This window comes from Carassius gibelio, chromosome A14 (genome assembly GCF_023724105.1).
Source record: "Carassius gibelio isolate Cgi1373 ecotype wild population from Czech Republic chromosome A14, carGib1.2-hapl.c, whole genome shotgun sequence".
Taxonomy (NCBI): Eukaryota; Metazoa; Chordata; class Actinopteri; order Cypriniformes; family Cyprinidae; genus Carassius; species Carassius gibelio.
Genome location: NC_068384.1, coordinates 15,558,509 through 15,584,950, shown reverse-complemented (window position 1 = coordinate 15,584,950; position 26,442 = coordinate 15,558,509). Strand labels below are relative to the sequence as shown.

At 35.7% G+C, this 26,442-nt stretch overlaps 1 protein-coding gene across 1 annotated transcript in view; it reads left to right on the top strand.

Annotated features, from left to right (window-relative positions):
- Nucleotides 1-22,358, top strand: part of LOC128027774 (complexin-1) — a 44,977-nt gene extending 22,619 nt beyond the window's left edge. Inside the window, exons 3-4 of the mRNA XM_052615636.1 lie at nucleotides 12,664-12,839; nucleotides 18,858-22,358. Coding sequence (XP_052471596.1) covers nucleotides 12,664-12,839; nucleotides 18,858-19,055 — 374 coding nt within the window. The 3' untranslated portion in view covers nucleotides 19,056-22,358. The remainder of the gene's footprint in view (nucleotides 1-12,663; nucleotides 12,840-18,857) is intronic.
- The last annotated feature ends 4,084 nt before the right edge of the window (nucleotides 22,359-26,442 follow it).

The window sequence follows — 26,442 nt, the reverse complement described above, 5'->3', positions numbered from 1 at the left end:
GCTCTTTACAACTTAGCCCCTAAGTATCTCCCCAATTTACTGACCATTTACAATTCAGCTAGGTCACTCAGATCCTAAGGTGGCATTCTTCTGTGAATACCATGGTCTTTCCTGCAACACAGGGGAGAAAAAGCCTTCGCAGTAGCTGCAAACAAACAAACATACCCGCAAACAAACAAAAAAGCAGTGATTTAAGCAAATGTCTTTGTTTGTTAAATGCTTTATACCATTGCTGAAACAATGTACGTTTAATTGTTAATGTTTCTGTGTGAGTGTGTGTGTTATGCCTGGATCCACACAAAGAAGAACAGAATCTATTTTTTCTTAATATTAGCACCCTGGTGTTGGTTTCTTGAGGGCTCCAGTAATACTGTCATAATGGCAAATCAGTCTGTCCTTTCTCTGTGACATCTTTTTTTTTTGTCAGTCAGTGGACTTTAAGGCTGACCTTTTTCAACCGATTTTGACATTTACCAAGCCCAGTAATGAGCTATCAGTCACTCTTGATGAGCTATCAGTCTAATACTGACATGTGACAAGCAGTGCTAGTTTAACCCTCTGGAGTCGATTCGCGCATATACTCGTTATGAGGCATTTTCTCCTGATAACCCTGAAAAGAACTTAAATTACACTTTCAGTTTTGATCGTACAGATAAGAGCAATACATCAATCGAATCTGTAAAGGGTCTGCTTTTTTGTACACAGACATAATAACAACAAAACTTTGTGCATTTATAAAATAAAGATAACAAACAAGGTGTGCTGTCTTCAGCCTTTGTCTGCGGTAATCTTCATTTAGAAACGCGTCATTAAAATGAACTGTAACTCAGTGAATACTCAACGAAGAGAGATGAGAGATATATCTATAGAAAGCTTCACGTCTCCCTTCATTATATCTAATGCGACCACGCCCACTTGCTGAACGTCTTTTCTTTTATTCCTCAAAGCACAAAATTGAAACTCCCTCTGTGATAAAAAAAGCAATTTCCCCTGTACAAATTTTCATAATTTAGAAACCACAGGTTAATACTACACACTATTATGATCCAGTGTAGAAATAATAGCTTCATAATAAATAAATAAATAACCCCATCCCCACCCCAGCCTTCAGTCATGAGGAAAATATGATATTAGCAAACTCCAGTCAGACGTTGAGAATAGTACTGGCAAACCTACATAAAGTTACACTTAATAAACATTGAACCTCAATGACAGGAAAGAAAGTTCACAAACGAGACCTCTTCGATTTCTCAAATAAACAATAGCTGTGTCCCGAGGCTGCATGCTTTGAAGGCTGCAGTCGAAGACTGAATGTGTCACAGCTGCGCGATGAAGGCCGTCTCATTTTGAAAGCTTCTTCAAATGCGGTGTCAAAATGTGTCCTTTGTTTCCCAGGCCATGAAGGATACAATAAATGGAACCTTTGTGGCTTAGACTATATAAAGGTTCAATGCGCGCCGGTGATGACAGATTATTATTATTTTTTTTTTTTTTGAGAAAGCAAGAGAGAAAAAATATGCCAGATTACACTTCTAAATGTAAGAACTGAGTTTCAGCACATCTGATATCTAAAAAACATAAATAAAACATATTTTACATATCTTACTAAGATGCTATTTTACAGATCAGGTTTTACTATGTACATAAATGAGCTTGAGCAAGTCTAAAGAGCTGTAAAAAGGAGCCATGAAGCAATAAAACTATCCTTTTGATGGCACTATAATGTATGTGATGTTTTGTTTTTACTTGAATGTGTAAAGAATTAATGAAAAATTAACACACCAGTAGTTTTATTTGAGTTGAAGTGCAGTGTGACATAAAAACTGTCATTTGCTTTTAACACCACCCTGTTGGTTGCCCCTGTTGCCTTTCAGTATAAAACATCCTAATTAAAAACTGCTCTAAAATATCAGCAGTTAAACATGGAGGTATATTTTACAGTGTACATATGCAAGTACAAGAGATGTACAGCAGATGAAGTGCAGGCACAGGTACAGTTTGTGTTAATTTGAACGTCTAAATCTATTCTCACAGTTAGTGTTAGGTGATGGCGCACCACACAAGAAGCAATCACACATAAATACTCACACCACAGTACACAGTACGCACAGCACAGGTGTTTTGATATTTCCAAATTTTGTCTTTGCACTCTTTGAAACAACATCCTATTAACGCTTTACCAGCAGTGGAAAAAAGAAGTCTTAAAAAACAGTTAAAATACCAACTTCAGACTTAAGTCTTGTTACCAATTAGCCAGCCCAAAGAAAAGTTGGCACACAATGCAAATATGCAGAATGTAATTTGTAAGTGAGTCTGGACCAGTTGCTGGTTAGTTGGATGCTAATGTGTAAATGTGTTAGAGTAGGTGTTAATAACCAGGTCCATCTCTGTGACCCTGTGAGAGAAGCGTTTTTAATTGGCTGCTGAATCCATAATTAGGGGCATGTGTTGCTGCATTTGATATGCAAATGAAATGAGACTTATCTCATTATAGTTCATTTGCATGGGATTTAAATTATAAAGTAAATAGGTGAACTAGACATCTGAATTAAACAGAGTAGATTGGCTTATTATATACAGGTGCATCTCATTAAATTTGAATTTCTTTAAAAAGTTAATTTATTTCAGTAATTCAGCTCAAATTGTGAAACTCGTGTAATAAATAAATGAAATGCATACCGACTGAAGAAGTCTAAGTCTTTGGTTATTTTAATTGTGATGATTTGGGCTCACATTTAACAAAAACCAACCAACACAACAAATTAGAATACTTCATTAGACCAATTCCCGGCCTTCTGGAAAGTATGTTCATTTACTGTACATGTACTAAATATTTGGTAGGGACTCCTTTTGCTTTAATTAATTCCTCAATTTGGAGTGGCACGGAGGAGACCATTTTGTGGCACTGCTGAGGTGGTTTGGAATACCAGGTTTCTTTGACAGTAACCTTCAGCTCATCTGCATTTTTTGGTCTCTTGCTTCTCATTTCCCCCTTGACAATACCCCAATGATTCTTCATGGGTTCAGGTCTGGTGAGTTTGCTGGTCAGTCAAACACACCAACATCAGTGTGGGCAGATACCATATCCTGCTGGAAAATGAAATCATCATCTTTACAAAGCTGGTCAGCAGAAGGAAGCTTGAAGTGCTCCAAAAATTATTGGTAAACTGGTGCAGTGAATTTGGTTTTTTTAAAAACACAATGGACCAACACCAACAGATGACATTGCACCCCAAATCATCACAGACTGGAAACTTAACACTGGACTTCAAGTAACTTGGACTATGAGCTTAAACACCCTTCCTCCAGACTCTAGGACCTTGGTTTCTAAATGAAATACAAAACTTGCTCTTATCTGAAAAGAGGACTTTGAACCACTGGGTAACAGTCCAGTTCTTCTTCTCCTTAGCCCAGATAAGATGCCTCTGAAGTTGTCTGTGGTTCAGGAGTGGCACATGTGGAATACGACAACTGTAGCCAAATTCCTTGACACGTCTGTGTGTGGTGGCTCTTGATGCCTTGACCTGAGCCTCAGTCCATTCCTTGTAAAGTTCACTCAAGTTCTTTGAATAAATCTCGCATCATAGTTTTCCTCATCTACTTTTTACTTTGTGATCAACAAACAAAGACTGCACGATAAATCGCATGTTAATAGTACCGGTTAATCTCCATCACGCTTTCAGAAGGAAATTATTCAGATGCATTTAATACACAGAGCTGTAGATCACTGACAAGCTACACTATATCATGTTCATTAGATGAATCATGTTCAATTATGAATGCAATATTGCACAGCTTGTCAGTGTTCGTGTTTTTACTAATTGCATTTATGTTTTTGTTAATACACCACATAGCACTAGTCAACTAAATAAATGAAAGATGGTAAAGATGAATGCACTTTTGGAAGCTGAATGTAAGGGAAATGTAATTTTGACATTTCTGTGATCTAATGTGATGTTGTTCGGAAATTTTGTTTTATGGCTGTAATTAATTTATAGCATTAACAAGATGACCCGCTGAATTTATTTTGTAAGTGATGACTAATGAATGTATTTTTAGTCCAGTGCCTGTATATATAATGAACAAAATTATAAATGCAACACTATTGTTTTTGCGTCCATTTTTCTTGAGCTGAACTCAAAGATCTAAGACTTCTTCTATGTACACAAAAGGCCTATTTCTCTCAAATATTTTTTCACAAATCTGTCTAAATCTGAGTTAGGGATCACTTCTCCTTTGCCGAGATAATCCATCCACCTCACAGGTTCAAGATGCTGATTAGACAGCATGATTATTGCACAGGTATGCCTTAGGCTGGCCTCAATAAAAGGCAACTCTAAAATGTGCAGTTTAATCACACAGCACAATGCCACAGATGTCGCAATTTTGAGGGAGCATGCAATTGGAATGCTGACTGCAGGAATGTCCACCAGAGCGGTTGCTGTGAATTGAATGTTAATTTCTGTACAATAAGCCGTCTCCGAAGGCGTTTCAGAGAATTTGGCAGTGCAGTACATCAAACTGGCCTTACAACTGCAGACCGTGTGTAACCACACCAGCCCAGGACCTCCACATCCAGCATCTTCACCTCCAAGATCGTCTGAGACCAGCCACCCGGACAGCTGCTGCAATAATCGGTTTGCATTACCAAAGAATTTCTGCACAAACTGTCAGAAACCATCTCAGGGAAGCTCATCTGCATGCTCGTCATCCTCATCGGGGTCTTAACCTGACTGCAGTGCGTAATCTTAACCGACTTGAGTGGTCAAATGCTCACATTCGATGGCATCTGGCACTTTGGAGAGGTGTTCTCTTGACGGATGAAATCCAGTTTTTATTGTACCGGGCAGAGATACCGTGATGAGATCCTGAGGCCCCTTGTTGTGCAATTCATCTACGACTATCACCATATGTTTGGGGATGCTCTGGATCAGCGTGTATGACATGTTCCAGTTCCTGCCAATATCCAGCAACTTTCCACAGCCATTGAAAAGGAGTGGACCAACATTCCACAGGCCACAATCAACAACCTGATCAACTCTATGTGAAGGAGATGTGTTACACTGCATGAGGCAAATGGTGATCACAACAAATACTGACTGGTTTTCGGAACCCCCCCTGGACCCCCCAATACAGTAAAACTGCACATTTTAGAGTTGCCTTTTATTGGGGCCAACCTAAGGCACACCTATGCAATAATCATGCTGTCTAATCAGCATCATTATATGCCACACCTGTGAGGTGGATGGATTATCTCAGCAAAGGAGAAGTGCTCACTAACACAGATTTAGACAGCTTTGTGAACAATATTTGAGAGAAATAGGCCTTTTGTGTACATAGATTAAGTCTTAGATCTTGAGTTCAGCTCATGAAAAATGGGTTCAAAAACAAAAGTTAAAAGTTTATAATTTTGTTCAGTGTAAAATTAGCATTGACCAATTTCAGAGGCTGTCATATGTGGATCAACTTTTTATGTTGTGTATTTTCATCAGTTCAGAAGAACTTTCATATTGATATCTTTTTAATAAATCTTTGAAAATCAAAACCTGGATTTGAATTGTTAATGTTATTATAACCTAAAGATGCTATGTAAAAGTTTGAAACAGAAAATAATGATTTTCATCTTTTATCAAAGAAAACACATTTTTACTCCAATTAAACAAAATGGATTTATTGCATTTTGGAACAAAGCTCTTCACACACACACACACACACACACACACACACACACACACACACACAAACACACACACATATAATTCTTGTTTGTGTTCACATATTTGGAAAAACATCAGAATGCTCTCAGAAGACGCAGTGAAACGTGTTGATAACTACCAAATTATCAAAACTCTTTTTAATCATATATACTTTCTATAAAATGCACCCAATATTCAATGCCAATGTTAATTAATGAGCGACATATATCATCTGTACAGTGCTAAATTTAGCTATAGTTAGCTAATTAATCACTATTAACAGTGTAGTTAGACAGCTCCAGAAGCATATGGCGTATCCAAGGCAAAATACTTTATTGACATCCTACATGCTTTAGTAAATAAGAATGTGGGTGCCATCTAATTCTCTCTCTCTCGCTGTTTTTCTTTTTTTTTTGCATTTGCATTTGCTAAGTTTTTCTAGATGCTTAGGTGATGCATTACTTTAGTTCCTAAACATCAGTGTGTAGGATCCATTCTTACAACCTCTTTGTGAAAGAAGGAAGTCTTTTAAACTGAATTTCAGACTCAAAACTAGACTAGAATGCTATTTTTTCTCCCCATTAACCTTGTTCTGTACTCATTCAGGGCGTATATATCCTCCATCAAAAAAGAATACTATTTTTAACCCTTTGAATTTCAAAAACAATTCCCTATGAAATATTCTCCGATGTCTTTAGAGCAGAGAAGATGACACTAGGCAGGAGGTGTCTTTGAGATCCTTGGTAATTAGTATGCAAGGTTACCTCACTAGATTCCTCACTAAGTTCATCATAGACCCTTGAAAGAATCTTCAGAGTTACAAGAACGTAAGCTCTACTGATCAGGCTTCCATTACAGAGACAAAGTAGCGTCCCTGAATCCTTCAGCTGAAGATTAAATCTCCCATGGACTCCAGTCTCCAAAAGCAATCCTCTCTCTGCACTTCCTTCCCTCTTATTTCCCTATGCTGAGCCTTTACACATGACACGGCATCTGTGATGAAGGGCAATCATTGGGCAACGATGGCAGCACTTTGAATTTTGTTCGAATAATCCTTTCGCCCCAGGTTAAGATTTTGTGGAGTGGGCTTTGTCTATCTCTCATTACTGAGGGACGAGGCGCTCTCGCCTTCCTGACATAATTCTGTACCCAACAAGATGAAAGTAAAAGAGTGTGAGAGAGGCGGCTGCAGTCATACACTATTTCTGGCAGCCCACCAAGATCAGCTTCCTGAGCTGCCCAGGACTGCAGTAATTCCAGCACGCACAGCTAAAGGTGGAAGATCTGCATGAGAGAAGCTAATTCAGATGGCATTAGAAAGAACGATAGATAGATAGATAGATTTTTATGATCAAAGACTAATCAACAATGATATTTGCGTAATGTGATAATTTAATACACAAAACAACCAGTAAATCCCATTCTTGCCTGCCATCTTCCCTACATAGTGATGGTGTAGGGGCAATGGGTTTTTGTTATTATAATATTCATTATTTTGGAGTTATGGAGATAATCAAGGACAGGATGTTAAGTCTTAAAAAATCACTTTTCAAAGCCTCATATAGATAACTGGATTTTTTTCAAGGTTGAAGCACCCTCACCATAAATCTTTATTTAATTGGGATGGATTAAATACGTCACATGAGACACGTGATTACCGGTAACATATGGAGAGTAGTGGAGAGGTCATGCCCTCTCTGCTGTGTGACACTGTGGAAGAGACAGTGTTTGTGGGTGTCCCGTGTGGTATCTGATCTGTCGGTGTACATTAATGTCCTCTCGGGGAGGAGGGTGTGCTACTGGGCTCTCGCTGTTTAGCAGGTGCGAGATAAAGACAGATGGAGCAAGAAAGGAACACAGAGTCCTTGAGTTTGCGCTCTCTCCATGTGCCCGGGCTCCACGGGGGACTTGGTCACCCCTCTCACAGTCCTTCAGTGTGCAGATGACCTTCACACACCCAGCCACAGATTCACACATCCGCAGAGAGAAAAATAACCTTGAAAAGTATAGTTGGGATACATTTATGAACAATAACAGTAGAAAACATAATATATTATTATTTTTGAGGAAAGTTCAAAGAAAAAATGGTTCATCGTTATTCATGTGGGAATGTCTATTTTTTAATAATTTAGTGAACTAAAACATGGATGCATAAGAGGTACTCTTTTGTAAACCCTATTATTCTCTCAGTTAAGGGCAAATTAAAAGATATGATCTCATACATATCTTGGTGTGTATGTGTGTGTGTGTGTGTGTGTGCGTGTGTGTGTGTGTGTGTGTGTGTGGAAACCAAAAATCTCCACCAGCTGACACATTTCAAATATCACACAATACATACCGCATGGCCCTACCGCTTCGTTTTCCTTTTCTACACTGGCACTCGGGTAAAAAGAGGCACATTTTGTTCTCATCTACCCATTCTTCCTCTCACAGTAAGGACACATAGACACACACTGCCAACCGCACAAAGATATGAGGATATGCCACCTGTCAAGTGTGCCATCTCCATCACTTTTTCCACTATAACAGACACATTTTATGTAACACGGTCCATTTACAGCCCATGTGACTGTACCGTTTTCAAAATTCAAGCATCACTTCTGCGTCTTTTTAAATTGTTCGGTGCCTCCAGGCCGGCAGACGTACGATGACACATAGAGGAGACCCTTGAACAGTGTAGCTTTGGCATGGTTTGATGCTTTTTATGAAGAGATTTACTTCAGGGACTCAGGTCTGGTCTGCATGAGTGGCTGAGCAGTAGATAACGCTATGCTGCACAGAGACGCCGTAAAGAGTTTGTGTGTCACGCAGTGACTTTGTCACGATCAGATGAGCTAATTAGCCTCAGGAGCGCAGATTAACAGCATGTGCTGCAGAGGAGCTGAGACAAGAGCCAGTGCCAAGCCAGTGAAAACAGCTCTAATTAAAAACAGACAATGAAAAACACTAGAGTTCAAATGGGAGAACAGAGCGATGGATTTTGCCTGTGATCTTCAAAAACTTTGGGGGACAAATGGTTAATATTAATTGGACTGGAGGTTGAGATGATGTAGTTGTGTATGTCTTTCGTTCAGATTTCTTTGGTTTCCAGCCAAAGTTATAATCCACTTTTTAATATTTTATTATAGTATTTTTCGTTTTTATTTAGATTTAATATAGTCTTAAAATAAATTCCCAATGGATATAATCAAGTCTTAAGGCCTATCACACCAAGAATGATGACTATAAATACAATCATAACAATAACTATATTAGTGTCCACTTTAATGGACGAGGATGGATTCTGTGGAAGCCCTTTTTTTTTTATCTCAGTGGTCTGAGTTTAAATCTTAAAAATGTAAAAAAAATTCTCATAATTATATCTTCACTATTCACAATTCAGTTTTTTTTTCATCCCAAAGGAATTAAAAATCTAAAATATAATAACTTTTTATCTGATAATTGACTTCTGTCTCACATTTATGAGTTTATATCTCACAATTTTTACTTTTTCTTTCTAGAACTGTCAGAAAAATGTCTGAATTGTGATAAAATGTCACAATTACTTTGTGACCAGGCTTTCATAAGATTCTGACTGGCTGTCAATGTTGTCTGTCAACTGTTCATCAGCTGGAAGAAGATCTTATTGAAAGTGATTCCAACAATATCATACCACTGTGTCATTAGTGCTAAATTCGTGGTGTGGACTTCACTATTCTCAAAGAATGAGAATGGTTTTAAAAACATAATAGTCATAGTTATCATCCTTCATGTCAATGGGCATTTACCCTTGCATTTAGAAATATGTCAGAAGTACAGTACACAAAATGGGTCATATAATTATTATTTTTTTTTTTATATATTCACAGTATTTATAAAATGTCTTTGGTTTTGTGCTTTTGGCACATTTAAGAGAGTGCCATGCAAAATTCAAACATCATGCATTACTATATTTTCTCCAACACTGAAATGATACAAATAAAGACCATTTTGAGCAATTCAAAAGAGCGATTTTGAAGCAAAATACTTTGCAGAGAAGCCCTATTTGTACCTTCAAGACGTTCCCCTACTGCAGATATTTTCTGTGAATACACACCAGCTATTCTCATTTCAAAACTCAAGTTTGCTAAAGCTGTTCTGTACAGGGATATAGGTACTCTGTACTTGACTGGTAATTCAAGATGACAGCTCTCTACAGAATCTCTCGGTTTCAGCAAGTTTTCAGTTATGTCAGCTTATCCTTTCCATAGATGCCTTAGTGGGTAGTTTCAGTTCAGTCACCTCTGAGTCACTTTTTATAGGTTAATCCAACCCAAAAATTGAAACCCCAGATCACCTGCTCTAAAATCAATTAATTTTTAAGATGGAGACAATTTTTTTTCTCTTATTTTCCTACCAGAAGTCAGTTTGAGAGCAGTAAGCTTACAGTCCTTATGGGCATGCTTTTCTTTCTGCCCTCTTACTAACCTATTGATTCTGCTAAAGCTGAATGGCAGGCTCCAGTGTCCTACGAGTTCGGATAATTGTTTTATTTAGTCGGAATTTCCGTATGACTGAATTGAGTTACACTGAAATGTCAATCAGTTTTTGATACAAATTTATGTTCTGACCTCACAACATGCAGCTAAATTTAAAAACAAACAATGCCATTTACAGAGCATTTTACTTTCAAAAACAAGATATTTTAATAACTAAAAGTAGGGCTGAACAAAAATGAACTGAAACTGAAAAGTGAGTGTTCTATAACAGATTGAAAGCAAGTTTGCAGTTGACTGCAGAGTCTTTTCGACCAAAAGATGTATCTGAAAATGGCATAATGTACTGAGAACCACTATAACAATACATAATAAAAGAGACACATGATAAATGCAGTACATTAGTACAAAATAAATGTCATTACTTTAGATAAAATATTAGAAATCTGAGAAAAAAATGTTGCTACTACACTTTTTTTAACACACACATCAAAAAAGTATTATGTTGTCAGATTAATTATACACTATAAGACCAGCAGTGTTCAACCTCAGTTTATTACAGAAAAACAGTATTTTCTGTGTGTCTTTAACCTTTTTACTTTCTAGTAATTAGCAGCTTATGCTAAGATTCTTGCAGGCACTCACCATAAAACTGGGTCTCTCATGAATGCCTGACAAAAAGCAGATGACTACAGTATGTGCTCAGTGACTCTCTCCAGCGTTAAGACAAGCTTGGTCCTCCTCACTTTCATGTACGCATGATGAGAACGAACAGCCCAGGCTGATGAAAGACAAGTGAATCGTCAGATCTGAAGGCTGAAGTCTTTACACGTCTCTGCTGTCAGAGCAACCCAGTCCTCATTAAAATCATTGCTAGAGAGCAGGAAATGTGAGACCATGTGTCAAGCAGGTTGAACACAGGCCTTATGGACTGGTGGAATGGCAGTGTGCCGCCCTCAACTGCTGATCCAGGGAGAACAAAACTCCTGGACTGAAAACAGAAGCCTTCATGCATTTACATGCCGTTCTGTCTCCTGGCACAAACTGACGTGACATGAATACATATTGCATGAAGTTGGATAACTTTTCTGTTCTGCTATGTCAGCCTACAGTAACTCAAACACAAAAGTGGCAGAGGGACAAAAAGTATGGTCTTGAATGTGGCTAGATTTGTACTATTATTTGAGCTCAGCACTTCTGACCACAAGATATTGGTGATATCTGTAGACATCACTGGAAACAAAAGTGTTTCACAACCTGACACAACAGGAGAACCCTTTAAAATTACTAAGTTTTTTTTTTTATCTTAGCTACTTCATTAGAACGTCACCTACAGTATGTATATAATATACTTAATTTTACAAGAAAAGAAAAGAAAAGAAAAGAAAATGCTTCAATAGCTCTACTCCCAAACATACGGAAATAACAGTTACTGTACTTTTGATCACACTGCAAAAAAGTGAAAATGTCTAAAGATTCTAAAAATAAAGATACATTTACTTGAGAAGCAAAATGCCATAAAATAAGCCTTGGTTTATGACAAATTTTTCAAAGCGAAGTGTGTTTATGATTAAAACAAGAACAAATGTCTGCCGGTGGGAAGTTTTCATTCCCCATTGACAAAGGTTTGTTCTTGTTCTAAGCACAAACACATTTCATTTTGTTCAATGTTATGTCTACATGATCTCACATTTGTTCAAAACAAGACTTCATATGTTTCATTTGCATCTCAAGTATCTTGACGTATCAAGTATAATGTATCTTGATTCAAGGATGTTTAGATATAATATATGGCAATAGATATTCAGGTTTGTGATGAATTCATGAATGTAAGACTTCCTTCTCTGATTTAAGACCTTTTTTATTTGCTCTTTTCAGTATAAAATCAATGCTTTATTTCCATTTTTCCCTTGATTTAATGGCATATTGAGTGTCTGTTCACACACAGCTGATTTAGGGGCATCACATTAGCTGGCTGCTCATGAAGGGATACTGTATGTGTGATTTTAAGCTTCTTTTGCTAAATTCTAATTTCTTCCTTATAACAAAAGTAATCCTGACACAACCTAACACCGTGTTGCATTAATACGTTTTGACCAACAGTGGAGAGATACACAATGTCTCCGCTAGTCACACTGCAGAGAACAAGATGAGTCGATCTGATGACTGATGAATGTGTGCAGCGGATGCAATCAGAAATTATTGCTTTGTCAAAATCCTGTATTCTCATGGCCCTAATGGAGTCCTTCTGTTATAACGATGTGACCCATTGTCCTTTTCTTGGCGCCTGTCCTACTTGCATGTCTTGCCGACAAAGAGAGTAGTCGACATTGAGAGTATTTATAAAAGAAACTGGATGACAGTGAGAACTAATTTATCAGCTTTTCAGTTCACTTTGTGTGAGAGGTTATCCTCTAAATGTATTTGAAAGTCCCTTTTTGTGACCAGCATGTAGTCCATGGACTCTGTTGAGTGAGATTCTGCTGCTGAATTTCTAATTCTTTCTCTCAAAGGGGCGACCAAAGACATGGGGAAAATGCTGGGGGGCGAGGAGGAGAAGGACCCTGATGCCGAGAGAAAGGAGGAAGAAAGACAGGAAGCCCTCAGGCAACAAGAGGAGGAGAGGAAAGCAAAGTATGCAAAAATGGAAGCGGAGAGGGAATCGCTTCGACAGGGCATCAGGGACAAGGTAAATGTAACGTGAAATAATTATTTATAAGGTGTCAAAATGTTTATATTATCACTTACGATAATCTAGACTAGGGTGATTGTCATTAATATTAGCTGAAATAACATAATAAGTAAACTTAAAATATGAAACTTTATTTCAGCTAGTTGCCAAGGCAGCCTTTCTGATTTCATTTTAAATAATTAAACCTAAACTAAAACTAATAAATATATTATATTATATTATATTATATTATATTATATTATATTATATTATATTATATTATATTATATTATATTATATTATATTATAAATTCCATATACACATAAAAAAACTGAATAAAAATGACAAAAACAGAATATAAAATTAAATATAGAAGAAAAAACATCTAATTCAAAACCTTTACAAAAACTATAATAATACATAAATTATAGTAAAATAATACCAAATAAAACAGGCCAGTGGTTTTCAAACTTTTGTACAATGCAAAAAATTTTCCTACTTATTTTGTAAAATATCCTATTTTGGTCTTGAGTTCCAATACAAAAATCTAAACATTCTTAATATATTATATCACATTAAATATATATCAGGATAGATTTACTTTTCAAAGCAAAATGACTTATTTCTGAAAAACATATTAAAATTAACTGAGTTTATGTTGAAAACAAGGGAAAAAAAATATCTGTCAGTGGGGTAAGAGAAATAAACTATAAAGAAAACAAGATTATTTTTCTGACCTCATTGACAGATATTTGTTCCTGTTTTAAGCAAAACACGACTTAATATCTTATGTCATTTTACATTTTATATACATTAATTTAAGAATGTTTAAACATATTCCCTGTAAAACAAGACAAAAACTGAGTAGTTATGTGTGAAATATAAAATATAAATACTACAAATATTTAAATATTTTATTTATATGATATTTCATTTTTGTTTGAGAATCACTTATCTAGGCTACTTAGAAAATATTATATTAATGCTATAAAACAGTGATCAATTGACATAATACAGACCACATTAATACATAAAGTGACAGTTATTTAAGGGTTAATTTATTAGTTTTTTTTTTTGTTTCACTCTTGGGGAGGCTGAATGCTGCTTTGTAGCAGTTGAGTGGTATGCTGTGTATTGTGATGGACGGGCCCTAAGGTGCACGCTGTGAACCAGAGGGTTTGGAAAAATAACAGTCTAACTCTGGCAAGCATTCCATTACTGTGGAGGCTGTGGAGATTGACTATGCTTCACTCCCTGCACTCATACTACCATATGGCTGCTTTTCTGTGTGACAATATGGAAAAAAAAAATTGGAAAAAGATGTCATGGACCTGGAAAGACCCAGGGATTATAAAAATGGAAATATTATTCTAATAATAGACAGTGGTTTTAATAACTTCATTGCATTATGTACATTACATTAAACATTATTACATTAATCCATGCTATAATAGTCAGTGTATAGAATTGCCATGACACTTTGATTAATTTGCTTTCACTTATGTTCATATGGAAATGTAATTAGTTAATTAGTTAGTTATTCCCATTAAGTTTTTAAATATTTTTTAATAAAATAAGTGTAATATATATATATATATATATATATATATATATATATATATATATATATATATATATACATTTAAATTTATGCATGTAGCTAATGAAATAGGAAATAAAAATATATTAACCCATTTAATGTACATTAAATATATAGAAATGCCATGAAACTTTGATTAATTTTTTTACAGTATACTATTGTTTATTAAAAAGTGAAAGTGAAGTGACCCATACTCAGAATTCGTGTTCTGCATTTAATGTATCCAAGTGCACACATACCTGGAGCAGCGGGCAGACATTTATGCTGCGGTGCCCAGGGAGCAGTTGGATTCAGTGCCTTGCTCAAGGGTCTCACCTCAGTCGTGGTATTGAAAGTGGGTTATTCACTCCCCCCACTTACAAATTCTGCCGGACCTGAGACACGAACCCACAGCCTTCAGGTTACAAACCTGACTCTCTAACCATTAGGCCATGTCTGTCCCTGTTATCAATCTACATGACATATTGTTCAAGTAAACACACACACACACACACACACACACACACACACAATATCTACAATATATAGTATATATAACAATAAATACAAAATTAAAATAACTTTTAGTATAATTAATATATATACCATTACATATATAATGTATATATGTATATTTTAATTTTGAGTAAAGAAAGTCTCTCTCTCTCTCTCTCTCTCTCTCTCTCTCTTTCTCTAAAGACAACCTAAATATTATTCTTCAATAACATACAGGTCAAAAACTGTGATTGTTTAAATTACATCAAGAACATTTGGTTCATTCGATGTATAAAAGACAGAGCCGAAAATGATTATTCTGCTTAACAGACTTGCCACTTAAGAAATTGTCATGATAATTTACCTTGGGCCGCTGAGTCTCAGAGATTGTACGCATGGCTGCACAAAATGAAGGATGATCTCCTCTTTTGAGCAAAAAGAGTTGGAGTCAAAATGCTACATTTTTATGCAAATCCATGTTGAGAGGAGAGGTCTTTTTTCCAATAAGCCATCACCCCATGGGTCTAATTTACCACATGGATTAGGGCTGCATCTCCACATTCTGTACAAAATGTGACTGCAATACTGAGGGTAGTGCTTATGTCTGATCCACGATGGCTGAACTTCGGTGTTTGCCAAGCACTCTCTTCAAATAACCCATTTAATTATTTCTTAGATTATCTGCATTAATAAGACTTCATGCAAACATATATGTGATGGAATCCAAATTATAGCTAGTATATAGATGATTTGAGAAAAGCAGAAAATCATTGTTTAGAACAGTGGTTCTCAATTCCAGTCCTTGCGACCGCCCACATTTTGTATGCATCTCTTATTACTCCAGACATGTGTTGTTTTCAAGAATATTTAATTTTTCTATTCAAATCCTAACATAACTTTCCAGGTTTGTTTATTTTCACAATTAAATAAAAAAAATGTATCTGACAAATATAATATCATTAACTTTGAAATAGTATCATGCTATTCTGAAGTTAATGAACATTTTTGATTAAGGCCATGCACACCGATCAGACATGACATTATGACCACCTTCCTAATATTGTGTTGGTCCCACTTTTGCTGTCAAAAGAGACCATCGAGGCATGGACTCCACTAGATCTCTGAAGATGGCTGTGGAATCTGGCACCAAGATGTTAGCAGCAGATCCTTTTAGTCCAGTAAATTGCGAGGTGGGTCCTCCATGGATCCGATATTTGTTAAGCACATCCCACAGATGCTTAATGGGACTGAGATCTAGGGAATTTGTAGGCCAAGTCAACACCTCAAACTCGTTGTTGTGCTCTATGGCAGGAGGAGCAAACGACATACACAGTGGGTGTGGTTTCTTGCCTGGGAGAGGGATTTTATTAACAGAAAATAACAAAAACAGGGAATAAAGTGTCCAAAGGGGAAGGGTGTTCAAAATGAACATGGGATCTGGTGTCGTTGTCATGCTGCAGGGTTCAGGAAGTGTTTGGGAAGGAAGGGTCCAGTTAAAGGGTAGAGTCCGGTGGACACACACTCCCCTTTCCAGTCCAAAGTTGCATTCACATGGATGGCAGCACCCAAGGTTTCCCAGCAGAACATTGTCCAAAGCATCACACTTCCACTGCTGGCTTGCCTTCATCTCATAGTGCATCCTGGTGTCATGTGTTTCCCAGGTAAGAGACACATGCACCCGGCCATCCACGTAATGTAAAAGAAAACATGATTCATCAGACCAGGCCACCTTCTTCCATTGCTCTATGGTCCAGTTCTGATGCTCACGTGCCTACTGTTGATGGTGGACGTGCCTACTTACGACGGTGGACTATGCAGCCCCATACACATCAAACTGCATTGCACTTTGTATTCTGACACCTTTCCTTAAGAACCAGCATTAACTAAGTAGCTTGTCTGTTGTATCGGAATACACAGGCCAGCCTTCCCTTCCCTCCCCATGTGCATTAATGTGCCTTAGCCACGCATGACCCTGTCGCTGGTTCACCACTATTCCTTCCATGGACCACTCTTGATAGATACTGACTACTGCAGACCAGGAACACCCCACAAGAGCTGCAGTTTTGGAGATGTACAGTACTAACCCGTCGTCTAGTCATCACAACTTGGCCCTTGCCAAACTCACTCAAATCTTTACACTTGCCCATTTTTCCTGCTTCTAACACATCAACTTCAGGACAAAATGTTCAGTTGCTGCCTAATATATCCAACCCACTAACAGGTGCTGTGATAAAGAGATAATCAGCAGTATGCACTTGACCTGTAAGTGGTAGCAATGTTATGCCTGATTGCTGTGTTACATAATACAGATATATATTACTACAGTGATATTTCACCGGTCTGTTATTGCTGTGGAAATTATCGCGCTTTTGAGGTTATTCATGGTCTATTGAAAGTACCCTGTTTATGCTTTTACACCTTTAACTGTCATTTTAATGTTTGATGGTTGAATTGTGAGTAGAATAATGTAATCTTAGATATTGTTTGTTGAGAAAGGATAAATTAACTTGATCAAAATTCGACTTCAAACAAATGCTGTTCTTTTAAACTTTTCGTTCATCAAAGAATCTTAAAAAAGTATCACAGTTTCCTTCCAAAAAATATTAAGAATTTTTCAATACTGATATACAAAATGCGTGTTGAGCACCAAATGAGCAGAATGATTTTTGAAGGATCATATGACAATAAAGACTGGAGTAATGAAGGAATAAAATTACATTAAAAAATATTTTTAATTGTAATAATATTTCGTAATTTACTGTTTTACTGTATATTTGATCAAATACAGTAAATATAGCCTTGGTGAATAAAAGAGACTGCTTTCAAATACATTACAAATACATTACAAAAATCTAACCATCCTTTTATATATCAACAATATGAGCATGATGTAAAATTACTTCAGAAATGTATGGTCTTTCTGATGTAGCCAAAAGGGTAAAACAGAATAGGGACGAACTAACAAGCCTCAGAACCTTTGGGGTGAAAGAAGGATGAAATGGGCCATTTGTCATCTAAGTACTTCTCTAATGAAGTGTTTCCTTGATATTTCCTTGCCAATATTTGGCGCACCATTTAAAATGAGGGCATTTGTTTATAAATGAGAAAGTGTCTCAGATCTAAATGAAGCTTCTGCGAATCACTAAGCAAACTGTCAGGTCCACATGATTACACTTGCCAAGTGGCAGTCTGCCACATGGTTTTATTGACATAGTCAACACCATTCCAATTTCAAGCAAAAATTCTCCAATGCTCAAACATTTGTATGCTAATCAAGAGAAAATACTCCTGCAAGTGATTCATCTAGCAAACTGCGTGTGCTTTCCAGCCACCAAAATGTCCATACATTTTCAGTTTCATAGACATTTGGACACACAGACAATGTCAGGGTGGCACACTGGGGTCACAGGTGGGCGGGGGGAGATTAATATAGAAACAATTTTTATTTGAAAGTTGCTAGTAAATTTCACAAACAATTGCAAGTGGTACATATTAAGTAATGCCATACTAATCTAACAGTAATTGCAATAGTTTATATCCAACTAAAATGCAAAGTAAAAATTGTGTTTTTATGGCAATTTGGCATGAAAAGCCAAAAAACAGTAAAAAAAAAAAAAAAAAAAAAAAAAAACAGTAAAAAAATACATATACTGAAGATAAAGATTATTTTTCAATTATAGTTTAAACAAGTTCACATGCAAGCAGGATTATTCTTTTTATAGTTTCTTTTTTAAATGTAACGTTTTTTTTTTTTTTTATTTCTTTAAAAAGTTACATTATTTTTTTGTACACCAAGACACATTGTGTGAAAATTTGAAAAGTTGCAGCTAGCTAAAATAAAATATTTTATTATTATTATTATTGTCTATTTTATTTCGGTTAACAATTTTTTTTTTATAGTCTTATTTTTTTTCAAGGGTCCCATGTGAAAACACCTAACATGCCGCCATGTGTTTTTCAGTACGGTATAAAGAAGAAGGAAGAGAAGGAGGCAGAAGCACAGGCAGCCATGGAGCAGGCATCAGAAGGCAGTCTGACCCGCCCCAAGAAAGCCATCCCCGCCGGCTGCGGTGACGAAGAAGAGGAGGAGGAAAGCATCGTGGACACCGTCATGAAGTTTCTCCCAGGCCCGCTTCAAGATATGTTCAATAAAAAGTAACAGTGTTATGACAAGTAGTGATAAAACATGAATCATTAATGTCATGAAATCCACCTTCTCTTTCCCCGTTCCTTCTCTTGCATTTGTTCTAAGATCTCTGGACTCAAAACGTGTGCCATAACATCTGTCTTTAACTGCGATACATATGTGACATTTTCTGATTAAAAGAATGAGAAAAATACAATGTGTGCACTAGAAATGTTACATTGCATATATCTGTCTCTGTTTAAAGACAAATTTAATGCCCCCTGAGTCCAGACCTTAGAGCAAGAATATTCCCCATGCTTCATTAATTTTATTTGTAAATAGCAAATAAGAAAAATAACTATATGACTACAGATGACTATGAGTAAAAGCCATAAATTTATCTTGGAGAGGTTTCTCCAGTCATATCATATTTTTGATTGTTGCTCTGTTATAGATATTACTGAGAATCCCATGTGGTATACTTACAGATATATATACTGTATACAGATTCATATATCATTCATACTTCAGACTAGTATAGTTCCTACTGCCATCATGAATTGTCACATCATATCTGATTAATATGACTGAAAACTGTAATATGAAAGAGAACGTAGGATATCACACAAGATCTGGTTGTTTTGCTGGATGTTTTCCTTTAAGCATGCACACATTTTTCTTTGTTTTGTTTTTTTGTACACTGTATCCCATTTCATTTGGCATTTTTAGATAAAATACACTCAAATTTAAGGCAATAACTGGTTTTGCATTTTGTTGTCTGACAGACACCAGTGATGGCATGTTGCTCACATCTCTTTAGAAGATCTTCCTTTAGAGAACACAAAACCACACAGTACATCCCTCATTATATTGTCAAGCACATCACACTCTAGTAAACTTTTTTTTTTTTTTTTGATAGATTAAAACGAAATCACATGTGTTTGCTAGCCACCGTGAGTGAAACTTTAGCTCTTAGTGCTCATATTGAATTGATTTATTTGTGCTTTTTACAGTAATTAAGAATGTGAGGGTTGACATAGATCACATACAAACTACAATTGGATCAATAGGGCTATATGCATATAAATAAATATATAATCTCCTCATCTTCACTGCTGTACAGTAGAATCTAAATCTCAGTGTCTACATTTATTTACATTAGCTCTCACAATGTGGTTGTGAGCACACATGACAAAAAACAGACAGTGACAATGGTGCAATATTTGTTTCTGAATGAAGATGTCCTGTGTCCGTTGGTTGTGTAGGGGACTCTGCTCCCAAATCAAGCAATAACAGACAATCTTCATGATTATGTATTCAGCTTATTTGAGAATGTTTGTGTGCAAATGCCGTGTCGTCTTCCTAGTATCAGTCAAATGAGCTTAGTGAAAGTAAACAGGAGAAGAAAGTTGCGTGATTACTACTTTTTAGGATCTCTAAATGCAGCCTGGCTCTTATTTAAAGAGAGACAAAAGGATCTGACTTGCGTTTTTATGCTTACTTGTTGCTAGTTTATGTTTGACATTATTTCTTGTTGTTGTAACTGCATTGAGAAGCGGGACTGAAATCCTCAATACTGAGAAAATCAGATTTGAAAGATGCGGAGTCAGATTGTATTATCCATTCTCTCTTTTTTTAATAATAATAAAAAAAAGATAAACTAGGCTGTGGTTTGATAGAGTATGCTGGTATTTTCAGTAGATTACGTCCACAATTATTGTACATAACAATGCGTTTAGGAAAACCTGTTAGTCGAAGATCATTGTGTATGTCTATACTGAGGCAAATTTAAAATTCAGAAAAATAGTAGGAATCAGGCTGACATTTTGTTGTTTTGAACATTCCAAATATTCCAGACATTCCAGTCGATCCACACTGGCTTGTGTGCATATAAATGATAATTTAAAAAAATGTATTCAGTGTTTCTAGAAAGCATATAAACCATGGTTTTAAAAGTAGAACCCAGTTTAGTTCATAGTGTCGATTTATATGTCATATCGTTCGGTCCTGCCATGTACTACAAGAAACTTAATTAAAAACAAGAAACAAGAAAGTTAATTAAAATATATTAATGTTTATGATATGGATGTGCTTGCAGATTAGAATGGTGTCCTTCAACAGCTAAACAAACTAGCCAGTTGCTAAGATGCTACATTTCATAGTAGTGGTCAATCATCCTGAATGTTGTCTAATTTTACTGCCACTTGTATTTAAGGCCTTTGCTCACTAGAAGTGACGACGTGAGCTGTAACACTTTCAGAAAGTGAGATGAGATTCAGCTTAAAACATTAGCATAACATAAAGTCGCTAATGAAATATGTGCAACCTTTCACGCAAATGACTTAAAATCTTGCGTTTCTGCCATTCAGTGTGTACTTTACAATCAACAGAGGCCGTTTTTGGGCACAAATTTTGCAGTTCCATGATTTTTCTACATGACTATCAACTGTCTTTGATTCTGCCGCTCTCATAGCATGATCTGTGTGACGTGGTGAATTTCCAACAGCTGCACTGATAAAGTAAATACTGCCCGAAACACATCTCCCGTCCTATCATCACCTGTTTTATTAAACCAAAGAGTGTTCCTGTTTGTGAGAACCATTATACTATTATTTCAAATTTTTAATGTTGTTCTTTTCCATTAGTGTTTAAAGTAGTGTGATATGTGATTACCATCTCAGCTCTCTGGGATTTGGGTTTTGTGATTGTCCTTAACAGATTCCTAAAACAAACAGAGAAATGATCACACAATTAAATTTTAAGTCTAAAAACAATCAATGACAAAATGTTCACCCATTCCCTAAAATATTTTCTATTCAATACTGCATCATCATGTTGTCTAAATGTAAATCATACATTCACTCAAAGTCATTCCGTGTCTCTCAGATGCTAATGAAGATACTGCCTAACACAGTAATGTTATGAAATATTCCATTGTTGTTATCTGAATGTACTTGTCTACTGTTTTACTGCATCGTCCTACACGGTTTCCTCTATGTTAAAAACAATGAATTATCTTGGTGTGTTTTTCTGTCTGTAATCTGTTCTTGTTCCTGTCTCTTGGTGGTTGTATTTTGGGAAAATTATGTTTCTTATTTGGTGCATTTTTTTTTAGTCATTGTAGATTTTTCTCCCTCTCTCTTTGTTGATGAATTGTATGCATGCATATGATGTCCACTGTAGGTGAGGTTGTAAATGATATTTCTGTGTGTCCTCTGTGTTTTCTGAGCGCTCCATCTGTAGGCCTCACTGCATGCCTGTTATAGACAAATGTTAGACTGTAACATTCCTGCCAAATGGAATCACCAACACGAATAATAAAGTGATTTCATATAATTTTTTATGGTGTTGTGTTCCTGCTTTCTGGTGGACTGCAAAATCGGTAGCACTTTATTTTACAGTCCTGTTCCCCATGTACATACTATGTACATATTATAGTAATTACAATAACTATGTAATAACTAGGTACTAACACTGGACCTACCCCTAAACCTAACCCTACCCCATGTAGTTACCTTGTATTACCAGAACTTTCTTAGATAAATACACTGTAAGTACACTATAAATACATGTAAGTACACGTACTGTAAAATAAAGTGCAACCGCAAAATCTCCTGTTTATTGAGGTTGAAGGAAAACAGAAACAAATATTTTTATTGTCAAGGACGAACAAGTTATATTATAAATGCAATTCTTATAGATTATATAGTGTAATCTCCACACACAAAAAAAAAACTCTTCTCAAAGAGTATTTCTGTCTTATTTTTCAGTCAAAATATCTCACAATTTTAGAGTATGTACAGGTGCTGGTCATATATTTAGAATTAATTCCATTCAGAAAGTGAAACTTGTATATTATATTCATTCATTGCACACAGACTGCTACTGGGTGGTCCAAAGTTATGTTCTCTGATGAAAGTAAATGTTGTATTTCCTTTGGAAATCTTGGAAATGCAATTTCCTGAATATGGGATTGTCCTTAGTTGTCAGTTATAATCATCAAAATTAAAAAATAAATAAACATTTGAAATATATCTGTCTGTGTGTAATGAATGAATAATAATAGACAAGTTTCACTTTTTGAATGGAATTAGTGAAATAAATCAACTTTTTGATGATATTCTAATTATATGACCAGCACCTGAATATTACATGCAACTGTATTTTGGCTTACTATATAAGCAGATTTATTTATTTATTTTTAACCTATTTTGAGTGTAAATAAAAACAAAAAATTAAATAAAAATAATTTAATCTACAGTGCACATAGACAAAATACACTTGCATTTGAGACACAATCTACTAAAATATGTCTTAATATTTTATGCAGTCAGGCTATCTTTAGGTTTTTTTGATGTTTTACTGGAAAACTATTCATTATTTTTTTATTTTTTTATGATTAAGATACTGTACATTAATAGGCTATATATACTTTTTTTTTGAGTGTGACTATTTGTTTTACAAAAATATCATGCCTACATTTACAAATTTTCTGACAAATCTGAAATTAGTAAAATAAATAAATAAATAAGTAAATAAAAAGCTTGAAAGGGCTTTAAACAGAATAATCTCACTGCATAAAACAATCAATCCACCGATTGATCAATTAGTCAATAACATTAGGGCTGCTGAGGGAATCAAGGGTACAAAGGCACAAGTTCTTACCTAAAGAGGCCATATTGGTACCTTTGAGGTACATATTAGCACCTAAAAAAAGTGAAGGTACTGCCCCAGTGATGGCTTTTGTACCTTTTTTTTTCCATGAGTAGATGCCCTACTGAATTTTACATGGATGAAAATGTGAATTTATTTTAGGCTGTGAATTTATTTTATTTTTTGGTTTTTGGACTGAAAGACTTTTGGAAAGATTTCGACACTTGAACAATCCATTGAATACCTTGTATTTCTATCTCTCAAAGACTTGTTTTCATTCCTGTCAAAACATAAATATGCAACTTTTAATTCTCACTACCTTGACCTATACGGCCTTTTTAAAAGGTGCGGTCAAAAAGTCACATAATTTCTAACCTTTGTCCACTGATGGCAAGTTTAGAAAACATATTAGACATGAATATTAAGATGGCACTCAGTGGAGCTCAATGATTTATACTAATGAAAGAGTACAGAATGACAGTCCTGGAAGAGCTGGTGGGTGATCATTTTCTATACCTATTGTATTAACACTTATATACTGTAGGAATAAGCTCGATCTATTTTTCTAATTTGTCTAAAAGCTAATAAAAGTAAACTGCTTTAGACAACTTAAGGCTCCTATATTGCTTTTAACAATTCAAGAGGGAAATCAAAGAACTAGAGCTCTAATTGCATAGCGTAGCATATTCCTGCATCTCCGTTTACTACTACGGTATTTCTGTGCTTTTGCACTGAAGCACGTGGTCTACTTCCTTCTCCACAAAAACATGAGGTTGCTGGAGGAAAAAAAAATCAATTCCATTATCATTTATGCTCAAGGGTGGCCTTTTCATACTCAGCTGCTTTCTTCATGTCAGAACGGCACTCAGCAGAGCCAGGCTTCAACTGGCGTCCTGCAGCCATCAAAGTCTATGTCAATTAAATGGTCTCCATTGGGCCACACATAAGACTTGTGAGGAGACCCCAATCACATTTTACATAAGAAACAATTCTGAGGTCCTCTCTTGAGGCTCTGCAACCAGTATTAAGCACCACATCTTATCTAAAATAATAGCAGCGGTATGGGAACAATACTTTATGTTAAGTACACTATTCAAACATTTGGTGTTAGATTTTTATTTTTTAAAAAAAATTCAGTTATGATGCATTAAACTGGTCAAAGGACACACAAATAAAATCCATTTAAAAGTAATGTTGTTCTTTCTATTCACCAAAGAATCCTGAAAAAAAGCCTTTCAAGTATCAAGTATCGTTGTTTTTATATAATGAATTTGATGCATGGCCAACTGTCAAAATGACAAGAAAGCACCAATCCATATATTGAATAATACTATATTCCAAGTCTTATGAAGCCAAACGATAGCTTGTGTGATGAATCAAAACCTTGCTTTGAAAAACCTGACATTTGCTTTAGGCATTTAAAAGAGTTGGCATTAATTAATTAAGTAGAGAGTTCTGATTTGTGACCAAACCATTTCTTTAAATTGGATTTTTCCAACGAATCACTTGGTCGAGTTCCCAAAAAACAGTCTAAAGGCCCGTTCACACCAAGCACGATAACTATAAAGATAACAATAAAGATATAGTTCTAAAAATCGTTCTCAATATAGAAGAATAGCGGAGTCCACACCACAACTATAACGATAAAGGCACAGAGAAACGATATCGTTGGAATCACTCTCAGAACGATATTTTTCTCTGTTAAATGATAAAAACATTGCCAACCAATCAGAATCAATCCTGCTGTAATGAGCTCGAGAATTTAAAGCAGCAGACGCACGTCCGCTTAGAATACACAGACAATATCGTTCGCTGGTGTTTATTACTTGATTATATTTTTTGTGTGTCTTTTGAATCCTTTTTTGCAGATTGAAAGCCCTATTCTTCATAACTGCACAGTAAATATTAATAATTAATCAGAACAATATTTTTGTGTACAACAAAAGAAAGTCAGGTTCAGAACGGCAGGAGGGCTAGTGTGATAACAGAATTGTTTTGTGAGACCAAAATTAACTGCATCATAATGTTATTTAAGGGAATGGTTCATCCAAAAATGAAAATTACTTGATCATTTACTCACTCTCATGTCATTCCAAAGGACATTATAAAACAAACAGCACTGGAGCCCACCGTTTTCCATTATACACAAACCATTCAGAGCAAACTGACCACTGGGACCTCCTGTCAAAAAAAATATACCGAAATGTATTTGCCCAAAACAAGACACATTTGCCTTTTGTTATTATTGCTATATTGATTAATCATGCACTGTTAGACCAGAAAGTCACCACAAAGCCATTCAGCACTATGACTGTTTTTTTACAGTTTCATTGCAAGTATGAATGTCTCCATGAATCACAATATATGAGAAATATATCTTGACTAAATATACTGCAAATTAGTTCATGCAAATCATGATGAATGACTACCAAGAATTGTCTAAATTTTATTTATGCTCAATATGTGATGCATATGAATATATCACTCCAAAAACATGAGCTTATGGTTCTCCGTTAAATTTGCATGTCTGTCAGTCAGGGGATATCTATTTAGATTCTCAGGGGATATCTATATAGATTCTCAGATTAGATGTGTAAATGAGGCTGAAGAGGAAAGATAGGGAGGAGTGTTCTGTCATCAAATCTTCAGATCAACAGCCCATTAAGAGGTGTTTTTGACCCAGGAATTTGAGATTCATCCTCTGAAATATGATATCCTCTGAATATTTTTTATAGCCTAGGGACACCATGATTGACAGCTCCATTGA